The 27,512-nt window shown below is 44.2% G+C and overlaps 1 protein-coding gene across 10 annotated transcripts in view; it reads left to right on the top strand.

Annotated features, from left to right (window-relative positions):
- The window catches only part of CLIP1 (CAP-Gly domain containing linker protein 1), a 66,899-nt gene that overhangs the window by 18,415 nt on the left and 20,972 nt on the right, over positions 1-27,512 (top strand). For 3 of the 10 annotated variants that reach the window (XM_081123135.1, XM_081123128.1, XM_081123130.1), the window contains 14 exons: positions 5,974-6,098; positions 6,571-6,793; positions 9,450-9,647; positions 10,236-10,339; positions 11,460-11,520; positions 12,770-12,802; positions 15,793-15,897; positions 19,760-20,704; positions 22,450-22,566; positions 23,412-23,469; positions 23,986-24,069; positions 24,963-25,119; positions 26,303-26,468; positions 26,560-26,775. In XM_081123135.1, the coding sequence (XP_080979261.1) occupies positions 5,974-6,098; positions 6,571-6,793; positions 9,450-9,647; positions 10,236-10,339; positions 11,460-11,520; positions 12,770-12,802; positions 15,793-15,897; positions 19,760-20,704; positions 22,450-22,566; positions 23,412-23,469; positions 23,986-24,069; positions 24,963-25,119; positions 26,303-26,468; positions 26,560-26,775 (2,592 nt within the window). The remainder of the gene's footprint in view (positions 1-5,973; positions 6,099-6,570; positions 6,794-9,449; positions 9,648-10,235; positions 10,340-11,459; positions 11,521-12,769; positions 12,803-15,792; positions 15,898-19,759; positions 20,705-22,449; positions 22,567-23,411; positions 23,470-23,985; positions 24,070-24,962; positions 25,120-26,302; positions 26,469-26,559; positions 26,776-27,512) is intronic. The other 7 variants (XM_081123136.1, XM_081123132.1, XM_081123131.1 and 4 more) reach the window with 3 other exon arrangements.

Here is a 27,512-nt window from a genome sequence, read left to right as displayed (position 1 = left end):
AATTCATAACTTAGTAACTTTACTTGAGAAAACAAGCTCAGAAGTGGACTTAGATTTCTTTACAAAAGTTTTAAAAACATATATTTTTCTTTTGCTTTAAGGACGCACAAGAATTTCTTTTTTCCCACTAAAGTGAGAAAAAATTAAAGTACTAGTCAGGTAGTGTGCTGTTTGGCTGCTAAAACAGAGAAATGACAAGGTCAAGTTGGTCTGACTCATAACCAGAGGCCTCCATGAGAATGTCAGGAATAAAGTGGCCTGGAAGAAGAGTAGGAATAGCCAGGCAGAAGGAAGTGTGGGAGGTGAGAGAGAACGTTCTAGCAGAGGAAAGGGCAAACTCCCGTGATGAGAAGGGGTTAGTGTGTTGGAGGAAGAGGCCAGGTTCTTCTCCCAGCTGCACCTGGTAGGAGATGAGCCTCGTTTACTAGGTGGGGTCTGCAGGGACTGGTGGTGACACAGGGCCTAGGAAGATAGGTCATATGAAGGATTTTGGTTTCGTCCTTGGGAGCAGGGAGAGTGACGAGCAATGTGATTGGGTCTGTAGTTTGGAAAGGTCACTCTGGCTGCTCTGTAAATGTAGAAGTGGACGAGAATGGATTTGGGGCGACTACCCCTTGAAGAAGTTGGATGTTGAGAAGAGGGTGGTCAGGCTAATGCTGGAAGAGTGTTGAGTCTAGGGAAGGTTGTGTTTATTTTTTAGTTTTTTTAAAGGTGGCAGAGGTCCAGAGTGTTAAATATCCTGACTGAAATGGTCTAGAGGAACAGTATGGAGATACAGTAGTGGCAGTGGGCCAGTGATGGAATGAGCTTCCTGGGGGGGGTGGGAAGAGGGGGGCACCCTGGGCACACACAGGGCTTGACTGGCCTTTGATTGAGAGGGAGACTTGCTCCATGTTTATGGGAAGGAGGAGACTGCAGGTGCGGGTTGGTTTGGAGAGGTTCACGTGGCATATTTCTAGGGAAATTTTAATTACATGGTCAGAACCAGCATGAGTCTTAATTCAGATTCATACAGGATTTTATTTGAATCGATGACAGTCTGAAGTCTTATGAGTGTGTTATTGAAGGTGATAGAGTTATTTACTGCCTTTGGTTAGTATTCCTAGGAGAAGTTACAGGAGCATCTCAGAATCACAGTATGTTAGAGCTGGAAAGGACATTTTGAGACCATCAAAGGCCTCCTTTTGCCTGTAACACTGAAGCCTAGAGAAGAAAGGTGACTCGCCTTCAGGTCACACGGCTGTGTGATGTATGTCCTCATTTATCCCCAGCGCCTATGTTTTTTATACTTTAACACGCACTCTGTTTAATAGAAATCTTTCATTTAGAATTATAAAACATTCATACTTTAAAGTTAATTTATTAAGGAAATTAGATTCAGAAATCTAAAATATTTGATTTGGAATTTTCCTAATTAAAGAAAAATTCTGTTCATTACCAAAATCCCAATGGAACTAAGATGATTAGGTCATTGTTATGTGATAATAGGTGTAGAATTTTCCCAGTCCCACCCCTGGCGCCCACATGGTTCATGCCCTGTGGAGGGCAGGGGTGAGCCTGCCTTCCCCATACAGCTTGCCTGTGTAACTTCAGTCTTCCTCTCATTCAGTCTTCATGCAGGAAAGGGGACTTCTGCATTAGGTATGATGTTTAGCCTGATGATATCTGTAAGATCCAATGATAGGAGCTCCTGAGATGTGACTGTAGCAGGTGTTCCTGTCTTGAGGAAGGTGGTCAGGGCTCGGGAAAGATCCCCCTTGTCACCTCCCTCCATATGCTCTTAGTCCTCTGTGGGGTTCCTGAGTGCAGAGAGTTGTGCTGGCTTTGGTAATATATGGAGACTTGAGGAGGGTGAGGCAGAGCTGCTTATAACAAACCCACCCGTGCCCTTCCCATCTCTCTCCGGTCTCTCTGTTTTTCCACTGGTCCTCATGCTTCGACTCTGAGACATCCCTCCTTCCAGACTGAGACTCCCTGGGGTAACTGCCCTGAGTATTTCTGAGTTGGTCTTGCTGCGTTTTCGGGGTATATAGGGTATTTCAAGGATGTAATGTCAGGTTCTTGAGAAACGTGACTAACTCCCAACTGTTGTGTTTCAACATGGCTGTCTCCATGTCCGGGACTGTATGTTCTACGCTGGATTCTCTGCTTATGACTATATGTGAGAAGGAGATTTCAGACTTTTAAGTGACAAGCTTTATCTTTCTATGGGCTGCTCCCGAGGCTCTTACACTAAGAATCTTATAGTTAAATCTGTAGGTGTTTCAGATACTGTGAAAAGGGGAAACAAATCTGAGGATTAAAAAATATATTTATAAGATTTATTCTGCTTGTGTTTGAACCTTAAGTAACTTGCAGTTCATCTGGTATGTCCTTTTCTGTGTGTCTTTCTTCATTTGTTCAACATTGTGTCTGAGATTTCTCTCTATAACATGACATTTAAAACACACTCAGTGGGGTCATATTATACACACACCATTTCACAATGCACTTCGGTAGACTTGCTGCTCTGACATGCATGCATTACCGTCCCTCTCTTTTTTTTTTTTTTTTTTAATATATCTTTATTGATTTCAGAGAGAGGAAAGGAGAGGGAGAGAGAGATAGAAACATCAGATGAGAGTCATTGATTGAGCCCACAACCTGGGCATGTGCCCTGACCAGGAATCGAACCCCGATCGCCTGGATCCTAGGTCAACGCTCAACCACTGAGCCATGCCCGGCCGGGCCGTCCCTCTCTTATTTTAAGCTAAACATATTTAACTGGTATCTGTTTCATTTTTAAATATCTTTATGGAGGTATAATTTATGCATTCATTGTAACTATATAATTCAATGACTTTTAATAAATATATAGAGTTATGCAGTCAGTTTTAGAATATTTCTGTCACCCCCCCCCTCCCCAATGTTCCTCATGACAGTTTGCAAGTCATTTTCCACTCCCACCTCCAGCCCCGGGCAATCACTGATCTGCCCGCCGTCTTTTCATGGACATTTCCTGTAAATGCCAGTGTATAACATGTAATTTTTAAATGTCTGGCTGCTGCTTTCACTTAGCATATGCTTTAAGGTTCCCCATGTAGTTCATTGCTTTTTATGAGGGAATATATTCCATTTTATGTGTATGCCACATCTTACTTATCTATTCAACTATTTATTTAGTTTTAATTTTTAAAAAATTTAAAGAATTTGTGCTCATAGTTTAGAATGTCCAATTTTGGGTGCTTATATTAAAAAAGAGTTCTATGCCCATTCTCTAAGGTAACAAGTTAACCTGTCCTCTTCCCCCCCCCCCCCATTTCTGATATTTTTGAGGTCCTGGATCATGGAGTTAATATGCTTTTCAGGAGGGAAGATTAGTTTCAAGAGTTATTTATAGTGCAAGTCAAGCCTAACTTTTTTACCTTTTCACCAGCATCTTCATAATTATGTCATCTTTTCTTTGCCTGTTTGTTCTGGGGAGAGTTAGAGTTTATAAGAGAATATCTTCTATACATCATCAGCTCTTGTCATGTTATTTTTAAAGGGGGTTTATATACCATCATTTGTTATAGATGGGGAGACTCAAAATGATGTCATCAGGAAGCCACCTTACAAAATCTTGTTGCTCACAAAATTCCTGTGAAACAATCCCTATTACCACTCGTTGGACTTTTTACAGCTTTGTAAACCAAGGCCATTGAGACTAAATGACTTGTTTGGGCCTTGATAATGAATAGATTGGCGCGTTCAAGGAGGATTGGGTGTTTCCCTGGTCCTGTTTGTGGACCCTCCTCAGCCCAGCAGTTTATCCCTGCGCTTATTTTCACATGAGTTTATGAAAAGGGTGTTTGTTTCTGTTCCCATAGCATTTTTTAGAAACCTCTTTAAATCACTTTTTACGGAAATTATTTGTTTGAATCTCTCCATCAGTGGCGAACACTGTTCTGTTTATCTTTGTATCCTAAGGGCCCAAACACTCAAGAAATAGTATATCGAATGAATGAGTGAGGACTTAAGAATCTAAGATTTGCTAAAGCATGAACACAGCTAGGTCTTTCTTTAGCTGAGTTTGTCTCCAGCAGTGATTTCACATTTTGACGTAGGTTGACCATAGTGTTAGATATTACGTGCTCATGTTCTGAGAATAAAGAGAATGAGCAGTCGTTAACTTGGTTTGCCATGGAAATCTATTTCTCGTTTTGGTGTTTAAATTGTTTTCTTGAATAATCTATCTGCCCCGAAACATAGACTTGAAAGTTGTGGCTTATAATAAATGTAAATGCACACATTAGTGTTCTCTGTAACACATGAGACGTAAAACCTAACTTTATAAAGTCATGTTTACATGCTTAGAAAAAATTTTGACTGTAGAATGTTTAAGTAGGAAAGTGTTTGAATGATCTTTAGGACATCATGTAACTGAAGATACTTTGAATGATTGCTGACGATCTTTTACAGGGAAAAGGAAAGTATCTTGTCTGTTCTGTGAGTCAAGACTTTCAGGTTTGGTTGGGAAAAAGTATGAGAAAACTGCCCATTTTAGTTACTAAACAAACTTAGTGGCACGACATTTTTTCCCAGGGTAAATGTGTATTATATTACTGCATTTAGAGAAACAGTTGCCAATCTGTTTTGTGGTGACTTTTTATAAAGCTTCGGATCTGAATGAAGCCTGTGGTTTGCTTGGAGCTTGTACTGACCACAGCCTGTCAGACGCCTCGTGGAAAAACAGTCATCATGACAGTAACTTCGACTCATCCCCAAAGAATCCAGCAGATTATCTGAGGAGATTGCATCATCTTTAGCTAATGTGCTGCATGCTGTTCACATGACGCTGGTTAGACTTGCTCTGAAGCAAGTGTGGTGTAGGAGGGGGAGGAAACTGAGGCCAGTTTTATATAAGTGACTGTTTATAGATTCCACAAATACCAGTAAGAGTGTTGGAAGGTCAGATGTGCTGAATCTAGAACTGTAGTCTCATTAGCTTGTGCAAACTAGCTGCTAACATACAGCGTGTCCCAAAAAAGGGTATGCACACTTTAGTAGCTGATAGCTCAATTTTGAAAATGAAATGTATTTTAATAAACTCTGTCCTTATAATTCAAAATTTGTATATACATTTTTTTGGGACACCCTATATATTGGACTCCTGTGCTATCTGTCAGACACTGCTAAGTAGTTTTATGTGGATTATTTTACTTAATTGTCACAACAGTCCTATAAGTACTCCTATTTAACTTGTGAGGAAATAGATTTAGAAATTAAGCACCTAGACTGGTTAATAGACAGAGCTGGCACTTGAACTTGTCCAGCTTTAGAGTTCACATTAGCGTATTTCCTCCTTTTCTTGCTTCCGAGACATAGATACAACCTCAGCCATGGGATGTCTTTTTCCTGTAGTTGGTTCACACAGAAAAGTGGCCTTTTCTATGGAGGTCCCAACGGAGGTCACCTTTCATTCATTCAGCGCATGTTTGTTGAGCACCTGGGCATTGTGGGTTACAGGGCCGGATACAGCAGAGTTCCTGCGTGGAGTGTCACCTCCCATGACACCAGCAGGTGCCCTCTTGTCAACCTTTACATGCCCTCCCTGCCTAGAGTACCTTGAACCATAATGCTTTTGTTCTTTAAACCAGTTTCACAAAATGTTTCTCTCAGAGAAAAAATACATAACTCTGAGACTTTGATATTTTCTATCGTCAACAAAGGGGTTAAACAGAGCTGGGGGGAGGGATATGTATCATCCCAAACTCATGAAAAGCTAAATTCAGAGAAAAAAGTAGAAACAAATGTCTTTAGCATTAAAAAGCAAAACAAAAAATAAACTTAGTATTGGTCTTAGGGAATGAGGGCAGAAGGAACAGTAAAGCGAAGGGAGCAGGAAGGGAGCTGAGAGCCATGCAGGGCGCAGCGCTGCTGTTGGCTGGAACCGCAGAGGATGAAGCTTTGGGACTGTGTTCATCTCTTCATTTTAACTCTCTCTCCTTCTAGGTTGGTGGCACTAAGGCTGGTGTGGTCCGGTTCCTCGGAGAGACAGACTTTGCCAAGGGGGAGTGGTGTGGCGTGGAGTTAGATGAGCCTCTGGGGAAGAACGATGGTGCCGTCGCTGGAACCAGGTTTGTCTGGAACTGCCGCATCTCATCTCCCTCCCGCAGGGGAAGGCACTCCCCCAGGTCTCACCCATGGTGTCTGGTAGCTGGGAGTGTCGCGAAGCGCGGCTGGAGTTAGTGCTTGTTCAGTTTCCTTTATCCTGTGTTTGGCCCGGTTTTATCAAGTGGGATCCCTGTATTGCTGAACTCTGCTGGACGCTCATCTGATGGTAGAAATATTTATTCCCTTCACTACCTTAGTGGCAGATGAGCCATCCTGTCTCTGCGTATCATATTGTCATTTACGAGTGTGTTTTCTAAAACATTGTTGAGGTTATTTATCAGCCTTCATCCGTGTGAATGCTGCATGCTCTGAGTCACCCCCACGGATTGGTACAATTGACAGCAAACCAGTCGTGACTTATGAGTTAGGAGTTTTTTTGTTTTAGTTATTTCTCATAATTAAGGTTTTTGTTACTGTTCTCATTGCTCTCTAAAGGTATTTTCAGTGCCAACCCAAATATGGCCTGTTTGCTCCCGTCCACAAAGTGACCAAGATTGGCTTCCCTTCCACAACACCGGCCAAGGCCAAGGCCGCTGCTGTGAGGCGAGTGATGGCCACCACCCCTGCCAGCCTGAAGCGCAGCCCGTCGGCGTCCTCTCTCAGCTCCCTGAGCTCGGTGGCCTCCTCCGTGAGCAGCAAGCCCAGCCGCACCGGATTAGTAAGCCTCCCTTCCTTACCGCATGCCCTGCCTCGGGCACGGCCAGTGCACCTGCTTTGCTTTGGTAATGCTAAGTCGCCCCTTGCCCTTGTGGTAAATGTTAGTTGTACCTTGTGAAGCTCCTTACGAGTTTCACAGAATAAAACTCTAGCAAGAATAAAGTTTTTATCAACCCCTTTCAGATCCTTAAGGCTTTAAGTTATAACAGTTCCTGGTGAACCTGCAGTCACTGCTGAAGAGATGCCTGCTTTTCTCTGAAATTACTTTGGGCACAAGAATGACAGGAAAATTGGGGGCTCTTTTTCTTCAGGGACGTAGGTCTCTCTTTTCAGTTTTATGAGCGAAAGTATTTTGAGAAAAGCCCTGTTCTTAGAATTTTAACGTTCCTACAGTCTAATCCTCCGAAAGCAGCTGGTGTGTGGGGTGTTCCCGCCTTGGGCTGGGGGACCGGGCACCTCTGCAACTTGAGGGGTGCTTGCAAGAGCTGTGTTTTGTTGTCTCCTCCCCATCTCCTCCCCTCACCCCTTCTTTCTTCCCCCTGTTGACATTGCTAAAAATAGTCATCAGAATTAAGATAAAATAAGCAGTGTCCCGTTCTGGTTGTTAACCTGTGTTTTATCAGGGTCAAAGCAGTGACTTTTTGGGTTTACCCCCCCTCCTTTAAGCTTACTTACTGGAAGTGAGGCAAACACTGTCGAGCTTTGAAATGGCAGCATTGCCCTCCAGGCGGATTCGGGATCTCTGCATGATGATGGATGGTGAGCTACAGACAGGAGTTAGAAGGTTCGGTGGTGTGGTCTTGCTTTGCTCTCTTCAGGTCGATACAGGGCAGGGTAAGGAAAGGCGGAGGAAGCTGTCCTAAAGTGGGGGCTGAGCCCTCTGCTCGCCGGCTTCCTTCTTCGTATGTTCATGGTAAAGTAAAAACCCGCTTGGATGATTGCATGTTGCATTTGAAAAGAAAGTCTGCGCCTTCAACAGAAAAATTACAAATGGACTTTATGAAGAGGCTTGACAAAAGCAATGAAGTGGAGGGGAGGAAACAGCTCATTTCCGACAAAGCTTATTCCAGGGATCAGCCAACTCCAACGTGGGCATCCAGTCTGCTTCTCCAACCCTGGACAATTCCACAGAGGAGTCAGGTCCGGGTTAGGATTCTTTCTTGAGTAATTTCTATTACGTTGTAATCTTAAGTCCCATTTCTTTGGGAAATAACCAAGCTGCCCCCCCTCCCCACAAGCTGCTAAATTACTTAAATCACATAAGCTGTGTGAGGCTTGAGGAAACAATTCTATCATTTAATTAGCCTGGAAATTTCCAGGGTTTGATTGGATCCTCTGCTCTCATAGTTAGCAAATCACCTCACTACAAGTTGATGGCGGATCCCCATCCTCAGTCTGCGTCTCAGACGAGAGCATAGACAAACTGAGGAAGACAAGAGCCTTCGAGCAGCTAGTGAGGCTCCAGCTGCAGAGGGTGAGGCCAGGGCTGCGTGGATGAGAGTCAGCGGTCGCTGGGGAAGCCACCCTGGACACACACTCACCAATGGATGAGGCCTTTCCTAGACCACCAGCCTCTGAAGCCTCGCTTGGATGAATAGAACTCGACTTGCCCAGTTACCTCTTAGCATGTAGTAAGAGGTTCTTTTCTGTGTGTTTCCACATGACTTTAGCCTCAGGTTGGAAGATGGGGTATGTGAAACATGACAGCTGAGACCTGCTCCTAGCCCACCCCTCACCCACCTGCCATTCTCTCCATTCTCCTCTCCCTCCCCCCCATTCTCCTCTCCCTCCCCCATTCTCCTCTCCCTCCCCCATTCTCCTCTCCCTTCCCCCCATTCTCCTCTCCCTCCCCCATTCTCTCCCTTCCCCCCATTCTCCTCTCCCTGCTTCTCTCTGTCCATAAATGTCTCTCCCCTCCTTTCTCTCTCATGTTCTTTTCTCTCTCTCCTGTCCTTGCCCAGACCCATGCACACACGCTCCCCCCCTCCCCCACACTTGCAGGCAAATACAGGTTTTTCTTAACCTGGTCTTTATAAATCTCTCTGGCTCAGGGATTCAGCTCCTTGGGGTTGGATTGCTGGGCAAGGTTGCCTCTGCCTTTCACTCTGAAACGACGACGAAGAAAGTCCTGACAAAAGTCCAACTATTTAATAGTTCACGGAAGGCTCGTGACGCCACGGGGGACCTATTGGTTACTTAATTTAGGGGCTTATGTTGAAAAAAGTCTCAACCTCAAGTCTAAAGATCAAAAGATTGTCCAAAATGTCACAACAAGGAGAGAGGGTGGTCAGTGGAGCTGTCAATGACGGCTGTAAAGGAATGAAGTGGAGAGAAAGGCGCCAGGTGGGGCCTGTGGAATTTTTCCAGATCCCTGCAGGGCCCTGTCAGCTGAGCTCAGGGTCCTTTGATTTGAGCCACGCGTTCTTCTAAACACCTTCCTGGCTGGTCCACAGCCTCTGCTTGATGTGCTCTTTGTGAGTTTACAGACAGGAGGCACACACTGCCTTGTCTCCTGATGACAAGCCTTTCCCAGTAACTGGCAAGTCTGAACCTGGGGGTGCTTTTGCTTTGCCGAGGACACGCCCGCCACGCATGCACCACTCCCGCCCGCGCCCCTCGTAGCCATCACCCTTCACTTCTTTAACTTTCCTTTGCAGTTGACTGAAACCTCCTCCCGTTACGCCAGGAAGATCTCCGGCACCACTGCCCTCCAGGAGGCCCTGAAGGAGAAGCAGCAGCACATTGAGCAGCTGCTGGCCGAACGGGATCTAGAGAGGGCGGAGGTGGCCAAGGCCACGAGCCACGTGGGGGAGATAGAGCAGGAGCTAGCCCTGGCCCGGGACGGACACGACCAGGTGAAGTCTGGCGCTGGCCTTGCTGTGGCGATGGTGATGGGTTCTGAGCTGATCTCGTTGCAGAGATGGTGACGGGTTCTAAATTGAGGGAGGAGGCCGAGCTCCCTCCGTCCCTGGTGCTTGGAGCCGGGGAGCTCCTCTTAGGAGCACTAGAAATGTCTCTGCCAAGCTTGTTTGAAAGCTGTGACCGGGGGTCCAGTTTGCATCATCGAGACGGAGTTTTGTTGTTCCTGAGTCCTCCTTAGCCTTTGGTCTTTATGTCCAGGTCTTTTGGCCTGTTAGGTGAGCTGGTTTCCTGGGACTTTACCTGTGACTGCAACTTCTGGCCTGTAGATGATCCTTTGTATGAGTTTCCGCTTCCATAGGTGGGGCAGTTTTAACGTTGCCCTCTGTTGCCGTAGGGGTGTGGCTTCCATCATCGCCTTCCGGGAATGCCGCCGAGAATAACCTATTAAAGATCATAGAACGCATTCTGACGTGGGAAGGTTTTAGAGTAACGCCAGCCCTCTTAGCCATAGCTCTTTGGAGGCATCCCTGGGCCTGTCTGGGTAAGAGAGAGGCCACTCACCAACATCCTTGCTTCCCCAGCATGTCCTGGAGCTGGAGGCCAAGATGGACCAGCTGCGAGCCATGGTGGAAGCCGCCGACAGGGAGAAGGTGGAGCTTCTCAACCAACTCGAGGAGGAGAAAAGGTGATCCTAGTGTTCCCGGGGCACACGTGGCCTTCTCCTTTTAAACGACCTTCCCGTTAGCAGCTGTGTTGGTGTCGACCCGTAGAACCAAAGGAATGGCCCTGCTCAGCGGAAGTAGTCTTCATCCTGTGAGAGGAGGGTTTGATTTGATTCAACTTCTTTTGAGTTGGATGGAATCATCCAGACATGGTCTGATTAACTGATCAGATATTTGTCAAGCACCTACTTTGTGCCATGCATCTTCTAGAGGACAACCTTGGTCCGTGTCTGGAGTTCACTCAAAGCCGGCTTCCCCCGGTGCCGTCCTGGGCAGGGTATTCTGGGCCGAGTTCCCTTTATGGAACTCCTTCCAGTAACTGATGAAATCATATTCTGCCTGGTGGGTGCTACAAGGTCCCTCTCCTCGAGAAACTCAGTACCTTCTTAGGGCCTCTCTCTGAAGCAATTAGGGAATTATGCAGGTCAGGACAAAACCGGGTGCTAAACTGAGAGACAGAGAAAGCAAGGCTGGCTCTTATAAAACGGTTTTGAGGCCGTTAGCAAACAATATCTCTAAAAAATGTCTTCAAGGAAACCATGGTTATGGGATGTCTGTCTGCCGTTGCACTCAATGCCACCTTCTGTTGTTTCTGGAAGCAGCGACTTAGTTCACTAGTGATCTAATGTAGCTGCGCCCAGGATGGCCACAGACACTGCATGGTGAGGGGACAGCACAGCTGCCCTTGCTCTGCAGACTGCTGGCCGGAGGACCGTCCTCCCAGCTCTGCAGTAGCCTGAGCGCATCATACCTTTTCCCATCTGGCAGACCTCGTCTTGATTAGGTCTGCTCTGGTGGTGGTGACCGAGGGAACCAGTTGATCTTTCTCAGCTCTTACCTCCGCCTTCTGGAATGCGTACCTGGACGCAACTCTGGAGCTTCCCGAGTATAGTAGAGCTTGGAGATGCATAGACCAGAGGCCTAAAGATGTTTGTTTTCTGTGCCTCTGAGGCATTCCTTTCCATGCTGAATTCACCAGGGTGTTGATTGTAGACACACACACATGCACACACATATTTTTGGTAAGACAGCCATGGTCCTCAGTTACTTTCTTAAGTGCTTTGTTTCCATCTTGCCCCACAGGAAGGTTGAGGACCTCCAGTTCCGGGTGGAGGAAGAATCAATTACTAAAGGCGACCTTGAGGTAAAACCCCTCCAGCTGTCTAAGCGTGTATGGGTCCCAGTGTTCAGTGATGTGGACGAAGTCAGTGGGCTCACGTGGCCAGAACGGGCAGCAGAGGGACGGCAGGAGCCCGGCCCCTGGCCAGCTGGGCCGTGGGTGTGGCCGCGAGGAGGTGATGGAGCCCCTCCCCGAGCCTGTGACTGTGCCATCCCGTCTCCTGCGACTCTGAAATTTTCAGTACTCTTTCCTTGTGCTTTGGAATTCAGAGCCTTGAATTGGAATTAATCGAGTCATAAACCTGGCAGTGTGTCCTGAGTGAGACTGTGTCTCTCCGATGGCCAGCAGTGGCATTCCTTGGAAGGAGTGTTTTCGCTTCCTCCTCACAGTCCAAAACAGAGCTTTTGCTTTATCTCAGCCTTGCTTCTCAGTTGAGCAGGACAAATCGTTTATAACCCTATAAAAGGAATAAATATGTTCTAGTTGTTGATTTTTTTTTTTAACAAAAGTAATTACCAGAAAAAACAAGAGCAGTTTCTTTTTCTTCCACAGTATATTTTAAATTAATTTTCCTTTACCATCAAGTTTCCCCTCTCCTAACATTATTCCTATTCATTTTTTAATTAGGCACCAGAATTCAATGGTTTTGATGCTTTTCAAACTGCTGCCAGATATATGACAAGTGTAAATTATTGAATTTTTCAAATTCTGCAGATTTTTGGTACTTTAATCTGTAATATTTTAGTAAAAATTGCACTTTTTTGTGCAGCTCTCAGAATATACATTTATGCCACCATTAAAATTTTAGTCTGTTGACTGCCCACACTGTGCTTAAATCTCAAGGGCCCTACCAAATAGGAATTCTGATTTCTTTGGAAATAAATGTATCTTTATAGTTAACAAAAAGGAAAACATTTTCTGAGTTTCAGTTTTAAAAGGCCCAGGATTTAATGGATTATTAGTAATAGTAATTCTTCACTCATTTTATGTATTGTACAATTACGTTTCTTTAGATTACTTTTGTGTTACTCTCATCCATTTAAAAACACCCCACAGTCTCATTAGAAGTTTCATACCATCATCTAATTCATTTGAAATATAGCCTAGGGTGTTTGGGAGAGGGACAGATTAAAATATTTACATCAGCACTAGGTTAGTCTATAGTCTGTTTGGTAAACTGACTTGAAATTAATCAAATTTATTTTGCCCCTAACATTGAAATTTTTAGTTGAATCTCTCTTTTGTTGTTAATTTTTTATTTTTTTACTGATAGCAAAAGAGCCAGATATCTGAAGATCCTGAGAATGTAAGAGGGCACTTAACTGTGTGGATATTCCCTTGTTAACACAGATTGATTACAGATTAAAATGCTTATTGATATACTCAAGTACTAACTGCATAATCTGACCTTGAGACACTGGCCTTAATATTTCTGTGCATGTGGCTTTTAAAGCAGTTACATTTGTATCCCAAAGAAATTGTGTGTAGTAACTAAGCTCTGTAAACCCATTTGTTTTATGCATAGGCATATGTTCACTTTATAAAGAATTTTGTCAAAATAATTTTGTCTGGGGGCCTGGCTTGCACTTAATTCATAGTGTCGTCTAATTTTAATAGAATTATTCCAAAAGAGATGCTAGCCGACTGAAGCATAAAACGTATTGCATGAAGGAGTTATAGAAATTCTGGGGGAAATTTTCCCACGTTGTCTAATTTTATTCTCAGGAGAGTTAAAGGGAATTGTGAATCCCAGACTGACTGTCTTTGGTGTGAGTGCCCCCTGCTGGCCAGTGCCTGTTCTTGCAGCTGACTAAAAATTCAAACTTGGCATTTGTTACTGTTATTTTCCTTAGTTTTTGAAATTAGAGGCTGGCAATCTTCAGTGAAGTGACTGAGTGTTTTAAATTTATTATTTTCAAAGTGAGGTTTTTCGGGTAGCAGTGCTACTAGGCATGTAGGTGTTTTTCTTTTCCTCCCTCCTTCTGCTTAAGATCAAACACCCAGTTCAAATCTTACCAAAGTGACCTCGAAAGCCCACCTTCTTGGTGCCCCTTGCCAGCTGTGGTACCAGCTGAAAGAAACTTAAAAACTTTTTACTTTGATTTACCACCACGAGAGAACAAAATTAAAATAAAGAATGTTACTTCCCACTGCCTCCTGGCAGCCAAAATAGACAACTCAAGACTAAACTTTTAAACCAGCCTCCGTTCTGAAGGTTTCCTTTCTGTGAAGCTACTTCAGTGATCTGGGTCTCCTCTCTCCTTCCCACACAGGCTCCCGCTGCCTCTGGTGTCAGTCTGCATGGGGTCTCCCTCCCGCTCTCTGTGCGCTTCTCGCAGAGCCTCTGCTTCCCTCCCAGCCCCTGTCCCAGAACTGCCCTCTAGGATGCGTGTCTTATTCTGAGAAAGGAATCATTTTAAAAGGAGGGTTGTCCTGTTGAGTGTAACATTTTTACAGCATACCATGGCATGGAAGTGGGTCACTAGTGCCCGTCCTGATGGCTGGTCCAAGACCGTTGTTGAGTCTCAGGTCATCTGTGTGCATCCCTGCCAGCAGGGAGATCTTGCTGCGGTCACCTGGAAGGGCTGGGAAGGGGAGAGAGCACATGCAGTGGATATGGGCTTTTTATCTTGAAGTAGTGACCTTTCACCCGCAGGACACTGAACTCTATGTCCAGAGGAGGGGAAAGGTTTTGTGGCCCTTTGCTTTCTGGGTTTTAGTGCTTGAGGCTGTGACCACAGTTACGTAGGTCTGTCTGGATTAGAGTCTTTTCTCATAAAAGCAGGTGAACTGAACAACTTCTATCCAAGGCACATACAGACGAAGGGGACTATCCAGACAATCAGGTTTCCAGTGGGATTATTTCTGTTCAGTGTAAGAGCTAAAATAGATAAAGGTTTGTTTTTTGTTTTGTTTTTTACATTTTATGTTCACCGTTTAAACATTCCATGAGGATTTATACCTGGTTTACAAGCAAAGGGAGCTTTTGAGTGCACCGGCCTCTTCAGGGTACCCCTGGAGTGAGATGTTTATAATGTAAAACAGTCCCCCCTCTGCTTAAGCTCCGCACTACTTTTTGTTACTTTATGTAGAGTTTGTTATTTTCTCATTGCCCATAATGGTCCAGACTGGTAGATCTAACCAGTTAGAACCACAAAATATTTAAGTTACAATAAGTAAGTAGAAGCTGCTGGGAGCAGCTCTCCCAGTAGGTTTTATAGTTGATTATGCTGAACCTGTCAGGTAGGAGAGGTAAGCGGGAAGAGATACATTCAGACTGACATTGAGATTATTTGATGAAGACTCTGGTAGAAAGAGGTCACATCTGGCTTCTCCATCAGGTTACATTTGAGTGATTGAGGATGGGGAAGCTCAGAGGTTTTAAAACGTGGTAGGATCTTACCAGCTTTTCTTGCATGGAGTTCAAACTCATGCTTTTGTGTCACCATTTCTTACCTCTGAGCTGATAAGAACTACATCTAGGGATCAAGATAAAAAGTCCAGTTCTGGCCAAACTTTTCTCCTGCTCTGGGCCTTAGGGATGGAGGCTATCAGAGCATAACTATTATTGAATTTTGTTTTTATAAATCTGATTTCCTTTTTTTTTCCCCCTGGTGACAGCCTTTAGAAAAGCCACTGTTGGAAAGAAATTAGAGCTTCGATGGCTCTTGCCTGTCAGATGTGAGAACGTTGCTAAGAATCTCAGCAAAGGCCACTGTTGTGATTTCCTGAGCTCTCGTTTCTAGGTTCCCTTTGTTGGGAGTCATTCTTGACCCCTGTTCACATCAAATGTATGCCAAAGTGCAAGGATCCGCTCTAGGGATTTTCTGAACCTTACGAGGCTTGTGACATCGCCTTTCCCGTATTTAGGTCATGGCGTTCATTTTGAGGGTTAAAGTGACCAAGTCAGTTCCATACACATTAATGTAAAAGCTGTTGTGGGGAGGAGGGAGGATGGTAGCTTAGAGGAATATTAACTATTCTAATTTGTGCTGATAAACTTCACTTATCAATGTAACTCATATTTGGCTGCATGCACCTGACCCCTCATCTTGCCTCACGTGGTCCCCCTTTTCCTTCTCGGTAGACTAGCTCGCGCCCCGCCATCTCATCCTCGTGCCGTAGCATCCATCGTCCCGCGGCCGCCGCATCTCACTCCCCTCCTCTCCCGCCTCCATCACCGCCCCGTTCACCCCTTGGCGGAAGGTGCTGGTGCCCCGCCCGCATGCCGCGCTCTCCTCTGTGCTGGCACGTCACGGTGGCACTGTGTTCTTTCCTCTTCCTTTTTACTAACAGACGCAGACCAAACTGGAGCATGCCCGCATTAAGGAGCTTGAACAGAGCCTGCTCTTTGAAAAGACCAAAGCTGACAAACTGCAGAGGGAGTTAGAAGACACTAGGGTAATGGTTTTCACTATTTAATGAAGCAGAGCCGTGTATGTGCGTGGTGAACACCTCGGTGACTCGCCGTGCAGCTGGCCTAGCCTTGACCCAGTGGTTCCACCTCAGTTTGGTCCTGATGCTGTTCATGAGCTTACACGGATGGGTACGCCCAGGAGTCTTGTATCAGATCTTTCGTCAAAGACCCATTCCTTTGCTTAACTCAGCCAAAATCAAGATCGGAAACTCTACAGCCATATCCCTGGCGTGGACATCCACGGCCTCACTTGAGGTTCTTTGTATTAATACCTTGAAACTCATTTCTCCAGCTTGCCACAAGCAGTCAATTGTCCTCTTACTCTCACATTCCTAGTTCCTGGGTTTCCTAGATGACTTTTTATTTTTATTTTTTTTACTTTAGCTCTCTTTTCCTGCCTTCTTTCCTGGCCTCTTGGAGGAAGGGCATGGAAACATTGATTCTTTTAAATGAGAGTTGAGGACTTTCACCCTAGTTACCTTCCTTTTTTCTTGATACCTGCTCTCTCTTCGCACTTCCCTCCTTTCTGTCCCCTAGGAAGTTAAAATCTCAGCTGTCAGGAAGGAAAAGTATGTTGGGAACAGAATGGCTTCTTACCACTCCCTCCCCCTCAGAGCCATTACATCTCTCCTATTTTTGCTTATGTATTTATTAAAGCACCTACGCAGTGCTACTTCATGCCAGACTCTGTTCCGAGTCCTTTACAAGTATTAATATAGTCTCACCACAACCCCAGGAGGGAGCTGGTAGTATTGTCTCCATTTTACAGATGAGGACACTGAGGCACAGAGAGGTTAACTAATTTGCCTAAGGTCGCACAGCTAATAGTAAGATGGAGCCAAGATTTATATTTAGGCCATTTGGCCCCGGAGTCTGTGCCCTTAACCACACAGATAAATGTGTCTGTTATGGAAATAGTTTTGTGCTGAAACATTTAAGAAATAATGAGTCGTTTACACAGAAGAAAACATATATTTATGTAAATAATACACCTTTTAAATGATGAATTTGATTGTCAGTGGCTAAATTGCCAAGATCCTTAACTTTAAAATTTCAAAAATTACTCTATCTCTGATCAAATATTGATATCCTGATTTTTTCTTATGAATTATTTGTATTTTTAGAAATTTCTCTTGTTAAGAAATCATCAACCGATCTAAAAATCTAGATAACTGAATGATTTTTCTTCTCTAAATCATGTTTTTATTTTTTAAGAAGAAAGAAAATGTTCAGTCAGCCTCCAAACTAAAGCTATCTCCTGTGTATTGGGTGAGAAAAATGTCCTGGTAGTTTGGTGCTGTTTCTTCGTTGCTCGAGAGCCAAAGACTTGACCTGGGAAACAGAAGGGACGGATGATAGGACTGAGCCCCTGTAGTGAGACTGGCTGTTGAAGTAAGGATGTTTTTTTACTTCCAAACTCCTCTCCCAGATTGCTTTGTCATCAAGCAACTTGGATGCTTTTGTTGTTGGTTTTTGGCTGTGGATAAGAAGACATCCGTTCACAGCATGAATATTCATGTATTTCAGATTCAAGCTGTCATTTTTCTTTTTTTCCTAAATAAAAAAAAAATTTCTTAATTGATTTTAGAGAGAGAGGAAGGAAGGGAGAGAGAGAAACATCAATTTTTGTTGTTCTGCTTACTTATGCATTCATTGGCTGATTCTTGTACGTGCCCTGGCCGGAGATCGAACCCGCCGCAACCTTGGCATATCGGGAAGATGCGCTAACCAACTGAGCTACCCGACCAGGGCTCAAGCTGTCATTTTTCTGTAACAAGTCCTGTCTTCTGTTGATCCTCACTCTTGGTTTGTCAAGCGTGAAACCGACCAGTGACCCATATATGTTTCATATCACCTACATGCCTTTTAGGAAGCACTCTAGAATTCCTCTAAGCCAGTGAGCCCAGCTTATAAACAGTGTGGCCGGTGCCGTAGAGATCTCAGCAAGAATAAGAAATGACACCTAACTTTTCTGGCCTCTAACAGGAGAGGCAGGCACATAGATAGTTTCACCTGAGGGCAGACTTTGGGAAATAAAAAAATAGCTGTGAAAATGCTACATGAAGTATCACACTATTTCTTTTGCTTATTTTTTTACTTGGCATTTCCTTAGTTTGACTGTTTGTTCTGCCTAATTAAGAACTATTGCCCTACTGGGTTTATGTCATAGACCTTGTAGCAGTGAGGTTTATTAATGTTTTGTGTAATGTTACTTTGTGATAAACTTTTGAACTACTCCACCTCACATCCCAGTATGTTGATGAATTAGCATCTTTAACCTGAAGCGGCTATAGCCCTGAAACACGACGATTATAGACGAACAGTTCTGAAATATTTAATGACTTGATTGTGCAGTTTTGGATACCCAAGTACTTCTCTTGCTACCTTTTTGTGGACACTTTAGTCTTTATCGATATCACAGCCTGCAGGCGGACAGAGGAAATAGAGGCAGCACAGCCATTGCTTTCTGTCCCAGGAAAGGCAGTGAGGGGAGGAGTCTTTATCTGGAGGAGTTTGGGTCCTTGAAGTTTGGGACTCACTGGTGTGTTTAATTCATTCACGTTCCCTTCTATTTCCCAGGTTAGTCAAGTAATTTTTATTCCCAAGGCTACCATTTCCCACATACGTTGTGTACTAATCTGACTGCCTCAGAGGTGGCAGAGGGAAATAATTTCCTAAGAAAGAAAGGGCACAGGTAATGAAAGTGTTTTTCTTAGTCCTGGGGTGTTTGTTTAAGAGAATCAGGTTCTTGGGTCCTATCCCAGAGCTAAAATAGAATCAAAACACATGAGAGTGACAGGGCACCTGCACTGTAGACATACGTCCAGGTGACTTACGTGTACTCTAGAGTTTGAGAACCACTGGGTTAGGGGAACAAGGTATGTACCTCAGAATGCTGACAGAGTTAATTAAAAGTACAAAAAGGGGTACTATATAGGATTCTTACATATTATTGCAGGTAAGTCATCATTCTTTGTCATTTTTATAAATAGGTCAGTAAATTAGTTCATCACCCAGTTGAGGCATTTATTCTACAGTTGATGTGATATTTGTTGAAACATTGGTTAGGTAATTTTACACCTTTCATATCTGTGCTATTCAATAGAAGTATAATTTGAGCCACATATATATATAATTGAAAATTTTCTGGTACTCCCATTAACATATGTTTTTAAAAGATAAAAAGGAAATTAAGGTGAAATTAATAACATATTTTATTTAAATGAATATATATAAAATATTTCATCATGTAGTCAATATAAAAATCATTAAGATATTTTACGTTCTTTTTTCTCCAAGTCTTCAGAATCTAATGTATATTTTACACTGAGAGCCACATAACTTCAGATGAGCCCATTTCAAGTGCTCAGTAGCCATACGTGGCTCAGGGCTCCTATACTGGACAGCAGCGTCCTTTAAAATCACCTCCGTCAGGTTGATGAGCACTTATACAGAGGGGAGCTGGCTAGGGAAAAACAGGAAGAATCAGAGGATTCTTTCTTCCAGCCCGCAGCTGTATTTGAGAACTTTGAAATTTACTGTTTCTGTTAACTTATCAGTCGGTGGGTACTTCCCCAATTTAAGCCTCTTCAGAGGAAAAAAATATTTTTGGAGTTAAACTATAAGTTTTAAATTCCTTTAGCATCTCAAAGTGTCAGAAGTTTGCCAAATATTATAGTTTTGAATTGGAGCTACCAGAACTGGGCTTAGGTCAAGATCAAAGTTAGAGACAGATTAACATGTAGGCTGCCTTGAGATGGGGTAGTTATTTAAGATCTTCAAAGTTAAAATTGTCGGTGATCTGTTGTTTAAATGATCTCTTTTTCTTTGGACTGCTGTTAATAGGTGGCTACAGTGTCAGAAAAGTCTCGTATAATGGAGCTAGAGAAAGACCTAGCGTTGAGGGCACAGGAGGTAACCGAGCTGCGAAGAAGGCTCGAGTCCAGTAAACCTGCCGGGGATGTCGATGTGTCGCTCTCCCTTTTGCAAGAGATAAGCTCTTTGCAAGAGAAGTTAGAAGCCACCCGTACGGACCACCAGAGAGAGATCAGCTCTCTGAAGGAGCGTTTTGGAGCCCAGGAGGAAACTCATCAGAAGGAGGTGAAGGCCCTTCAGGCTGCCACGGGGAAGCTTTCCAAGGAGAACGAGTCCCTGCGGAACCAGCTTGGCCACGCCAACAAGGAGAACTCAGACATGACAGCGCTGTGGAGGTCCAAGCTGGAGGCGGCCATCGCGTCCCACCAGCAGGCCATGGAGGGGCTGAAGGCCTCCTTTAGCAAGGGGGTCGGGGCAGAGGTGGCAGAGTTTGCCGAGCTAAAGACACAAATAGAGAAACTGAGACTAGATCACCAGCACGAAATAGAAAACCTGCAGAATCAACAAGACTCCGAACGGTCCGCTCACGCTCAAGAGGTAGAAGCTGTCAGGGCTAAGCTGATGGAGGTCATTAAAGAGAAAGAGAACAGTCTGGAGGCCCTCAAGTCAAAACTGGACAAGGCAGAAGACCAGCACCTCGTGGAGATGGAAGACACCTTAAGCAAACTGCAGGAAGCTGAGATAAAGGTAAAGGAGCTGGAGGCACTGCAAGCCAAATGCAGTGAACAAACCAAAGTTATTGATAATTTTACAGCACAACTCAAGGCAGCTGAGGAAAAGCTCTTGGATCTGGATGCCCTTCAGAAAACCAGTTCCGAAGGTAAATTGGAACTCGAGAAACTTAGACAGCAGCTCGAGGCAGCTGAGAAACAGATTGAAAGCTTGGAGGTGGAAAGGAATGCTGAAAGTGACAAGGTTTGTGCCAGCACCCTCCATCTTTTTTTTTTCCAGTTGTGACTCTTACTTTGCATCGTATTTTTTTTTTTAAGTTGAGGTTAACTCATCTCCCAAATTCCTGATTTAGTTAAAACAGATTGCTTGGTGCTAGCAAATTCCCCCGTTGAGTATAGTGTCTTCTGATTATCTTGAGTATGGTTTCATCTGATAGGATTTGAGAAAATAATGGCTTGATTATGTGAGTTTGTTTTGGTTTCCTATAACCTGGACAGTGTATTCCTTTACCTCCGTGCTGTTCTGTGACCTCCTGTTCAAGCTTCTAGACCTCAAGATTCTAGAGGTCTAGAATCTCCTTTTAAAATAGAGAACTCCCCAGATTAATGGTGCTAAGGTAAATGAACGAATTAGATAGAAACTTATAAGATTATCTCCTTCCCCAGTACCATCATTGCCTCGTCTGTGAGGTTGTATATAAAACAGAGTGTGAGCTCTGAGCTCTACTTGACTGTCATAAATGAACATGCCACTATGAGTAACGTTCACAGCAGAATTGGGGTCTAGAGCCCAGAGCCCTTTGTAGTGCCTCTTATGTCCCATTGGAGTGTTTTCTGTGCCACAAGGAGAGCACAGTCTAGTTCCTACTTTAGGGAAAATACTGGATGGGGATGCTTTTGGTTGAGGTATAGGAAATTCTATGAAACATTCACCGGCTACATTTCCCATAGCTGTCTAGGCTTGTCAAATGTCGTCTTCGTTTTAAGGCTTATCTGAGGAGCGAATGCTCCTTCCCAGTACTCATGCTGCTAGTTGAGGTGCTGGTACTGATGCCGAAGGTTCTGAGCTACTTGCAGGAGAAGCTGCTCTGTCAGCAAAGAAGGAGGGGCTGTGAGAGTTAAATAGGGAGGAGAGGACAGACAAATGGCAGAAATCGCTAAATAACCTTCATTGAAGATGATAAACTACTTACAGGAAATTTTTCTCAAATCTCACTCGGGTCCAAAATACCGATCAAGCCCGGCCGGGCGTGGCTCAGTGGTTGAGCATCGACCTAGGATCCAGGCGATCAGGGTTCGATTCCCGGTCAGAGCACATGCCCGGGTTGCGGGCTGCAGCCGATCAATGACTCATCATTGATGTTTCTGTCTCTCTCTCTCCCTCTCCTTTCCTCTCTCTGAAATCAATAAAGATATATTTAAAAAAACAAACAAAAAAAACAAAATACCGATCAAAAACCAAAAATTAATTAGTGGAGAAAATGTAGCTAATGGTTGGTGTACTTTTTTACATGAAAATTTAATGGAAGCCCATTTCAGATGACTGTGGTCTAGTGCATTTTAAAGTTTCATTTTTATGTTGAAATACTATCGGCACATAAAAAATACAGAGACAGGTAACATGGACCACATATATCCATTGCTTCTATCCCAAGGTTCTTAAAGTCCAGGAAATGAAATTGCTCAATTGACTCGTTCAGAAAGTAAGCGTCCATACTTCTGCTTTAAACCATGCTGATGCTCCAAGTGCAGGTATAGGAAAGCACTCTTATCTTCAAATAGCCATTAGACCGTCATATCTAGAACTGACTGCGAAAAGCCATTGATTTCCTAGAGTTAAAAAAAAAAAGATTTCTTACCCATGGCTTCTCCCCTTTCAGTTGTGTTTGGTTGTTTGTTTTTCATAATTTTTTTGTCATTTTATTTTTTGTTTCTCATTCTTTTTTGTTTTGTTCATTTGCTCCTGCACCGCGTGACTCTGTGTGGTAGGCCAGTAGCATTACCAAAGAGCTGCAGGGGAAAGAGCTGTCGCTCAGTAAGCTTCAGCAGCACTTGGGTGAAGTCAGTCACGTGAAGGAGGCTTTGGAGAAAGAACTTGAGGTATTGGTAAGTACCTGCTGTGCCTCTGGATCTCAGCGTTTCTGGCCATTCGAATTGTTCCTATTTAAAAACGAAGTCTCCATAGAGAAAGAAGTATTGCACCTATTTCCTTTCTCTTTCAAAGTATTGATTTAAGTTTCGTGTATTGGTAATTGGCTGATAAATACCTTGAGGGGCATCAGATCAAACCCAAACTAGCAATAAAGGTAGGTATTACAGTCGTCACCCCTCATCCTCGGAGGATACATTCCAAGACCTCCACTTGCCTGGTGACAGCAAGCCCGCAAGCCATCCTGGACATTGGCACCCCGCTAGCAAGGCAGGGCGCCCCTTCCACAAATTCCCAGAATTTGCATCAGGAGGGTCCCTTTCCTTTCATGCATCCTTGTTCCTTAACCTTGAGTCCTAAGGCTTCTTTTTCTTAGCTTCTCTCAACTGTTTTCCCTTCCACCTTGCCTCCTGCATTGAATACTTGAGCTCAGTCAAGGCCCATAACCATGGGCGGTGCCGGTGACACCCACACACGGTAGGAAAGGAGCGGTGGGCTTGTGGAGGAACTAGATAAGGGAAATATACCACACACGTGCATATATGTAAATAAGTCTGCACACGCACACATGTACGGATGCACGTGCATACTGGTCATGCACACGCAAACCCCATTCACTCGTGCGTAAACACGCACAGTAGGCATACGGTAGTAATTGGTGCTTGTGTGTTTTTAGAATAAATTAGTTTTAGTGAAACAAAGCCAGCCACAAACAGTAGATGGCGTAGTTATAACTGGTTGATACATTTAATTTCATAATCTGAAATCTTTCTATTCTGAATACCCGATTCTTTTTCTTTAGAAAGAAAAGTTTGCTGGTGCATCAGAGGAGGCGGTCTCTGTCCAGAAAAGCATGCAAGGTATGTGTTTCTAGCATGTGAGCAGATCGCATTAGAGAGTGTCCCATTGTCGCAGCAGAGCTGGCCCCACACAGTACTCGCTGCTCAGAGCCCCACTTCACCGTCCTGGAGGCTCCTGCTGTGCTCAGTAGTACTGGATTCCATGGGCTTCCTGAAGCCTCACAGGCCCAGTAATCTTTTCTTCTCGACTTAGTTTGTTTCATATTAAAATGTAACTATACTTGGAGAACAATATTATTTTACCTAACCTTTAGTCCCTGATAGCGCTATTGAGTGTTAAGTGGAAGGCACCCGGTGCCTGCCTGATCTACAGGTTCAGAGATGTGGAAGAGATGCGTGCTTATTACTTCTTGAGGTTCATTGTACAGTGTTTGGTCGGCAGTGGGGCTTTCTTAGCATTCCCGTGACCTCAGATCTCAAGCATAGGATTTGATTTGATTTGATTGTAGGATAGCCAAGCTCTAGGTGGCTTATTAAATATGAAATATATTAAACTTTTAACTTTATCCCAAATAGAAACTGTAAATAAATTACACCAAAAAGAGGAGCAGTTTAATGAGCTGTCTTCTGAATTGGAGAAGTTGAGAGGAAATTTAACAGGTAAGAAGATGGCTCTGGTTACTAAACATTAGATATAGTAGGCTTCCTTGGATTTGAGATCATTGTGTGTTAGACTAACGTATCTCCTATTCATGTTTAACGTCTTCACTCGTTGTGGTGATATGATGGGATAAAATACTTGTTCGAGGCCTGTAACTTTCAGCAAATCCTCTCGGCCCTGTTTTCTACAAGTAAGCTTCCTCCACCACATCGCTCCTCTCCTGCTGCCCTCGAGCCAGCCAGCGCCTTTCATCGGCTACGCTAACAGCTGGCCTCCTGCTCTGCCTCCTGCTCTGCCCGTGTCCCCTTTGGCCTGTTCTCAACACAGCAGCCAGAGCGATCCTTCAACACCAAGTCAGCTCCTGTCACTCTTCCACTCAGGACTGCCCATTGGCTCGCACCTCACTCAGAGGAAAAGCTTGGTCCTTACCATCACCAGGCCCTGTGTGCTCTCTGTTTCACCTTGTACTGCTTTTCTCTGTCCTCTCTACTCCGACCATAGTGGCCTCCTTGGTGATCCCTGCATATCAGGCATGTTCCTGCCTCAGGGCCTTTGCGATTGCTTTCCCCTGGCCTGCAGGCCCTTTCTTTCACTTCCTTCAGGTCTTTACTTAAATGTCAGCGTCTCAGAGAGGCCCTATCTCGGAGTTAACCTCCTCAGCTTCTTTCTAGTTCCTTTCTCTGCTTCTTTTTTTTTCTTCGTAGCACTTGTCACTATCATACCATTTATCTTCTTTATTGATCTTTATTGTCTGTCTCCTTTGCTAAATATAATTTTCACAGGGATTGCTATATGAAAATATCCCCAGAGCAAGGCTGGGTGTACAGGATGCAGGCAGTACATTTTTGTTCATTATAACACAACAGTGCTATTTTTTTCTGTATATATTCAGACATGGAGTCAAAATTTAGAGAGAGAGATGAAAAAGAAGAGCAGTTGATAAAGGCGAAAGAAAAACTGGAAAATGACATTGCAGAAATAATGAAAATGTCGGGAGATAATTCTTCTCAGTTGACAAAGATGAATGACGAGTTGCGTCTGAAAGAAAGGTACGTGCGAGCAGGAGTAGGGGCGCCGCTTCAGGCCCCACGGCGGGTCTCGGTGGGCGGGAGCCCGGTCCTCAGCGCTGGGAGGTTTGTTTCCTCTCTCTTCTTTCTCCATTACCTCAGTATATCCTTGAATCTCCTACTTAACCTCTAAGGAATACAATCTTGTAGGCCTTTTGTTGACTTGTTAAGAAAAGGTAGTAGTTTCCCAATGGCAGTAACATCTTTTACAGGCAGTTAAAAATATCTTTAACCTATTTCAGTGTAATGCTAGCTGACGCTTATGAAGGGCGTACTGTGTGCCATGCACTATGCTGACAGCTTTAGAGATGGAGTGTATTTTCTAATTCTCATAATAATCCTGTGAGGTGAGTATACTGCTCTGGTCCTTACGCTGAGGTCGTGTTTGATTATTTCCTCCTATTGATAGCTGCCATATAAAAGTCAAATATCTTATAAAGCAAACATTTTCAGAGGACATTTTAGGACCATTAGACTTCCGATTCTGAAAGTGTCACTACCTGGCAAAGTTAAGTTTACACCCAGCCACGCACCACACACACTTCAATGTTGGTGGGTGACTGTGACTGGGCCTTGCTTGGCCCACTTTGGTCAGCCCTGCTGTGAGGCAGGTGCCACGGGTGGCTGTGGCATGGTGTCATGGAGAAGGTCCATTTCTGTAGGTGTTTTATAGGCATAACACCCAGAGGCACCACCAGGTTTCCCTCCTCCAGTCTCCAGGTTGATGTCCCATGTTTTCTGTACATCTTTCTTCGACCACATGGTTATCTTTAAGCTAGGACTTAAGGTTATTTATTGTCGTGTTTATATCTTTTGTTCTCAAGCATCCCTAGAATGAGTTTTTTATAATCTCGTCTGCTAAAATTTTGAAACTTTGTAAATACTCAATCTTTTTACTTTTCACTCATTTGTCCTTATACATCTGTTAACATAAAATAACAATTACAGTCGTTGTCACTCTAAATAATGTATTTATAACTATGACCATTGTTAAAATTATTCTTCAGGGCAAGTCAAGTTTTTGTTGTTGCTTATGTCAAATGTTATTAATTCCTCGTAATATTTATAGTCATTAATATAGTTATTAATAGTATCTTTTTAGTAGAACTCTAGAATTGAAAGCATTCTTTTGAAAAATCTGACACTTTGTGTTAAATTGTTCTAGAAACGTAGAAGAATTGCAGCTAAAACTTACCAAGGCCAGTGAAAAAGTGAGCTCTCTGCAGAAAACTATTGGGGAAGTAACACTGAAGGCCGAGCAGAGCCAGCAAGAAGCAGCTGCAAAGCACGAAGAAGAGAAGAAAGACTTGCTGGAGAAACTGCAGGGCCTGGTAAGGGAGCAAATGGGGGCCGTCTGCCCCGGTGACAGGGAGGGCAGCTCAGGTGTGGCCAAGTGACTCGTTCCTTCTTTTGGCCTTGCAGGAGAAGAAGGTGGAGCTGAGCCACAACCAGTGTCAGGATCTGAAAGCCAGGTATGAGGAAGCCAGCTCTAAGACCAAGGCTAAGCATGAGGAGGCCCTGCAGAAGCTGCAGAAGCAGCTGCTGGATGCGGAGGAGAGGCTGACGGCTGCCCAGCATCAGAACAGGGACTTGTTGCAGGAGATGGTGGAGCTGAGAAAACAAGCCGACAAGGCCAGAGTACGTGATGAGAGAATCACTTTGTGTTCATTTGCTTGAGTCCTATGCAGGCTGCAAGGGCAGGGCGCTTAGCAGGCGGCAGCTAACTGGATAAGCTCAGTTGGCCTTGACAAGCTCAGTCACCTTCCCACTGCATGACCCCGTAGTGAACCACACTTCCTGTGGCTTCAAGTGTTCTGTACCAGCCTCTGTCCTTCTCGGGGGTGGCCATGGCTGCAGGTGTCTCCCCTGAACGCACTGTGTGGTCATCACCCCCTTTGCTGCTTGCTCCCCAGCTGTCGCAGAGTCTGATGTGGCCTGAGCTCTGTCTGCCTGCTTGTAGCAGACTCTTGTGGAAGCCTTTTCCTCTCATCTTGGCCATCTCGCTGCCACCTTGTGCTGGGGTTAGGGGAGACCTGTTGCAGAAAAGCCAGAGGCAGAGGGCAGGTGAAGAGGTCAGCAGGGCGTGGAGCCTGGCTGGAGGAACAGCTCCCAGAGGAGAACTTAGAAGAGAGGGCTCTAGATAGCACTTTTCATGTCCCCAGAAGGTCACCGGGGTTTACTGGCAAGGAAGCTGGATGCAGGGACCATGAGGAAGCATCCTCTTATTAAACAGCACAGCTTGATGCAGTGCATTTTGCTTTATGCTATCAGGGTTGTATCTGTGCCCCAGCAGGTGTTTTTAGACTCTGGTAACTTAATGAAGTTCAACCTTTCTACTATTATTTAACCTTTTATAGTTCGTTGGGTTGTATTTT

The sequence above is a fragment of the Miniopterus schreibersii genome, assembly GCF_964146895.1.
Source record: "Miniopterus schreibersii genome assembly, chromosome: 20".
Lineage (NCBI taxonomy): Eukaryota > Metazoa > Chordata > Mammalia > Chiroptera > Miniopteridae > Miniopterus > Miniopterus schreibersii.
The sequence above is the reverse complement of the archived record's forward strand: the minus strand, read 5'-3'. Positions and strand labels throughout refer to the sequence as shown.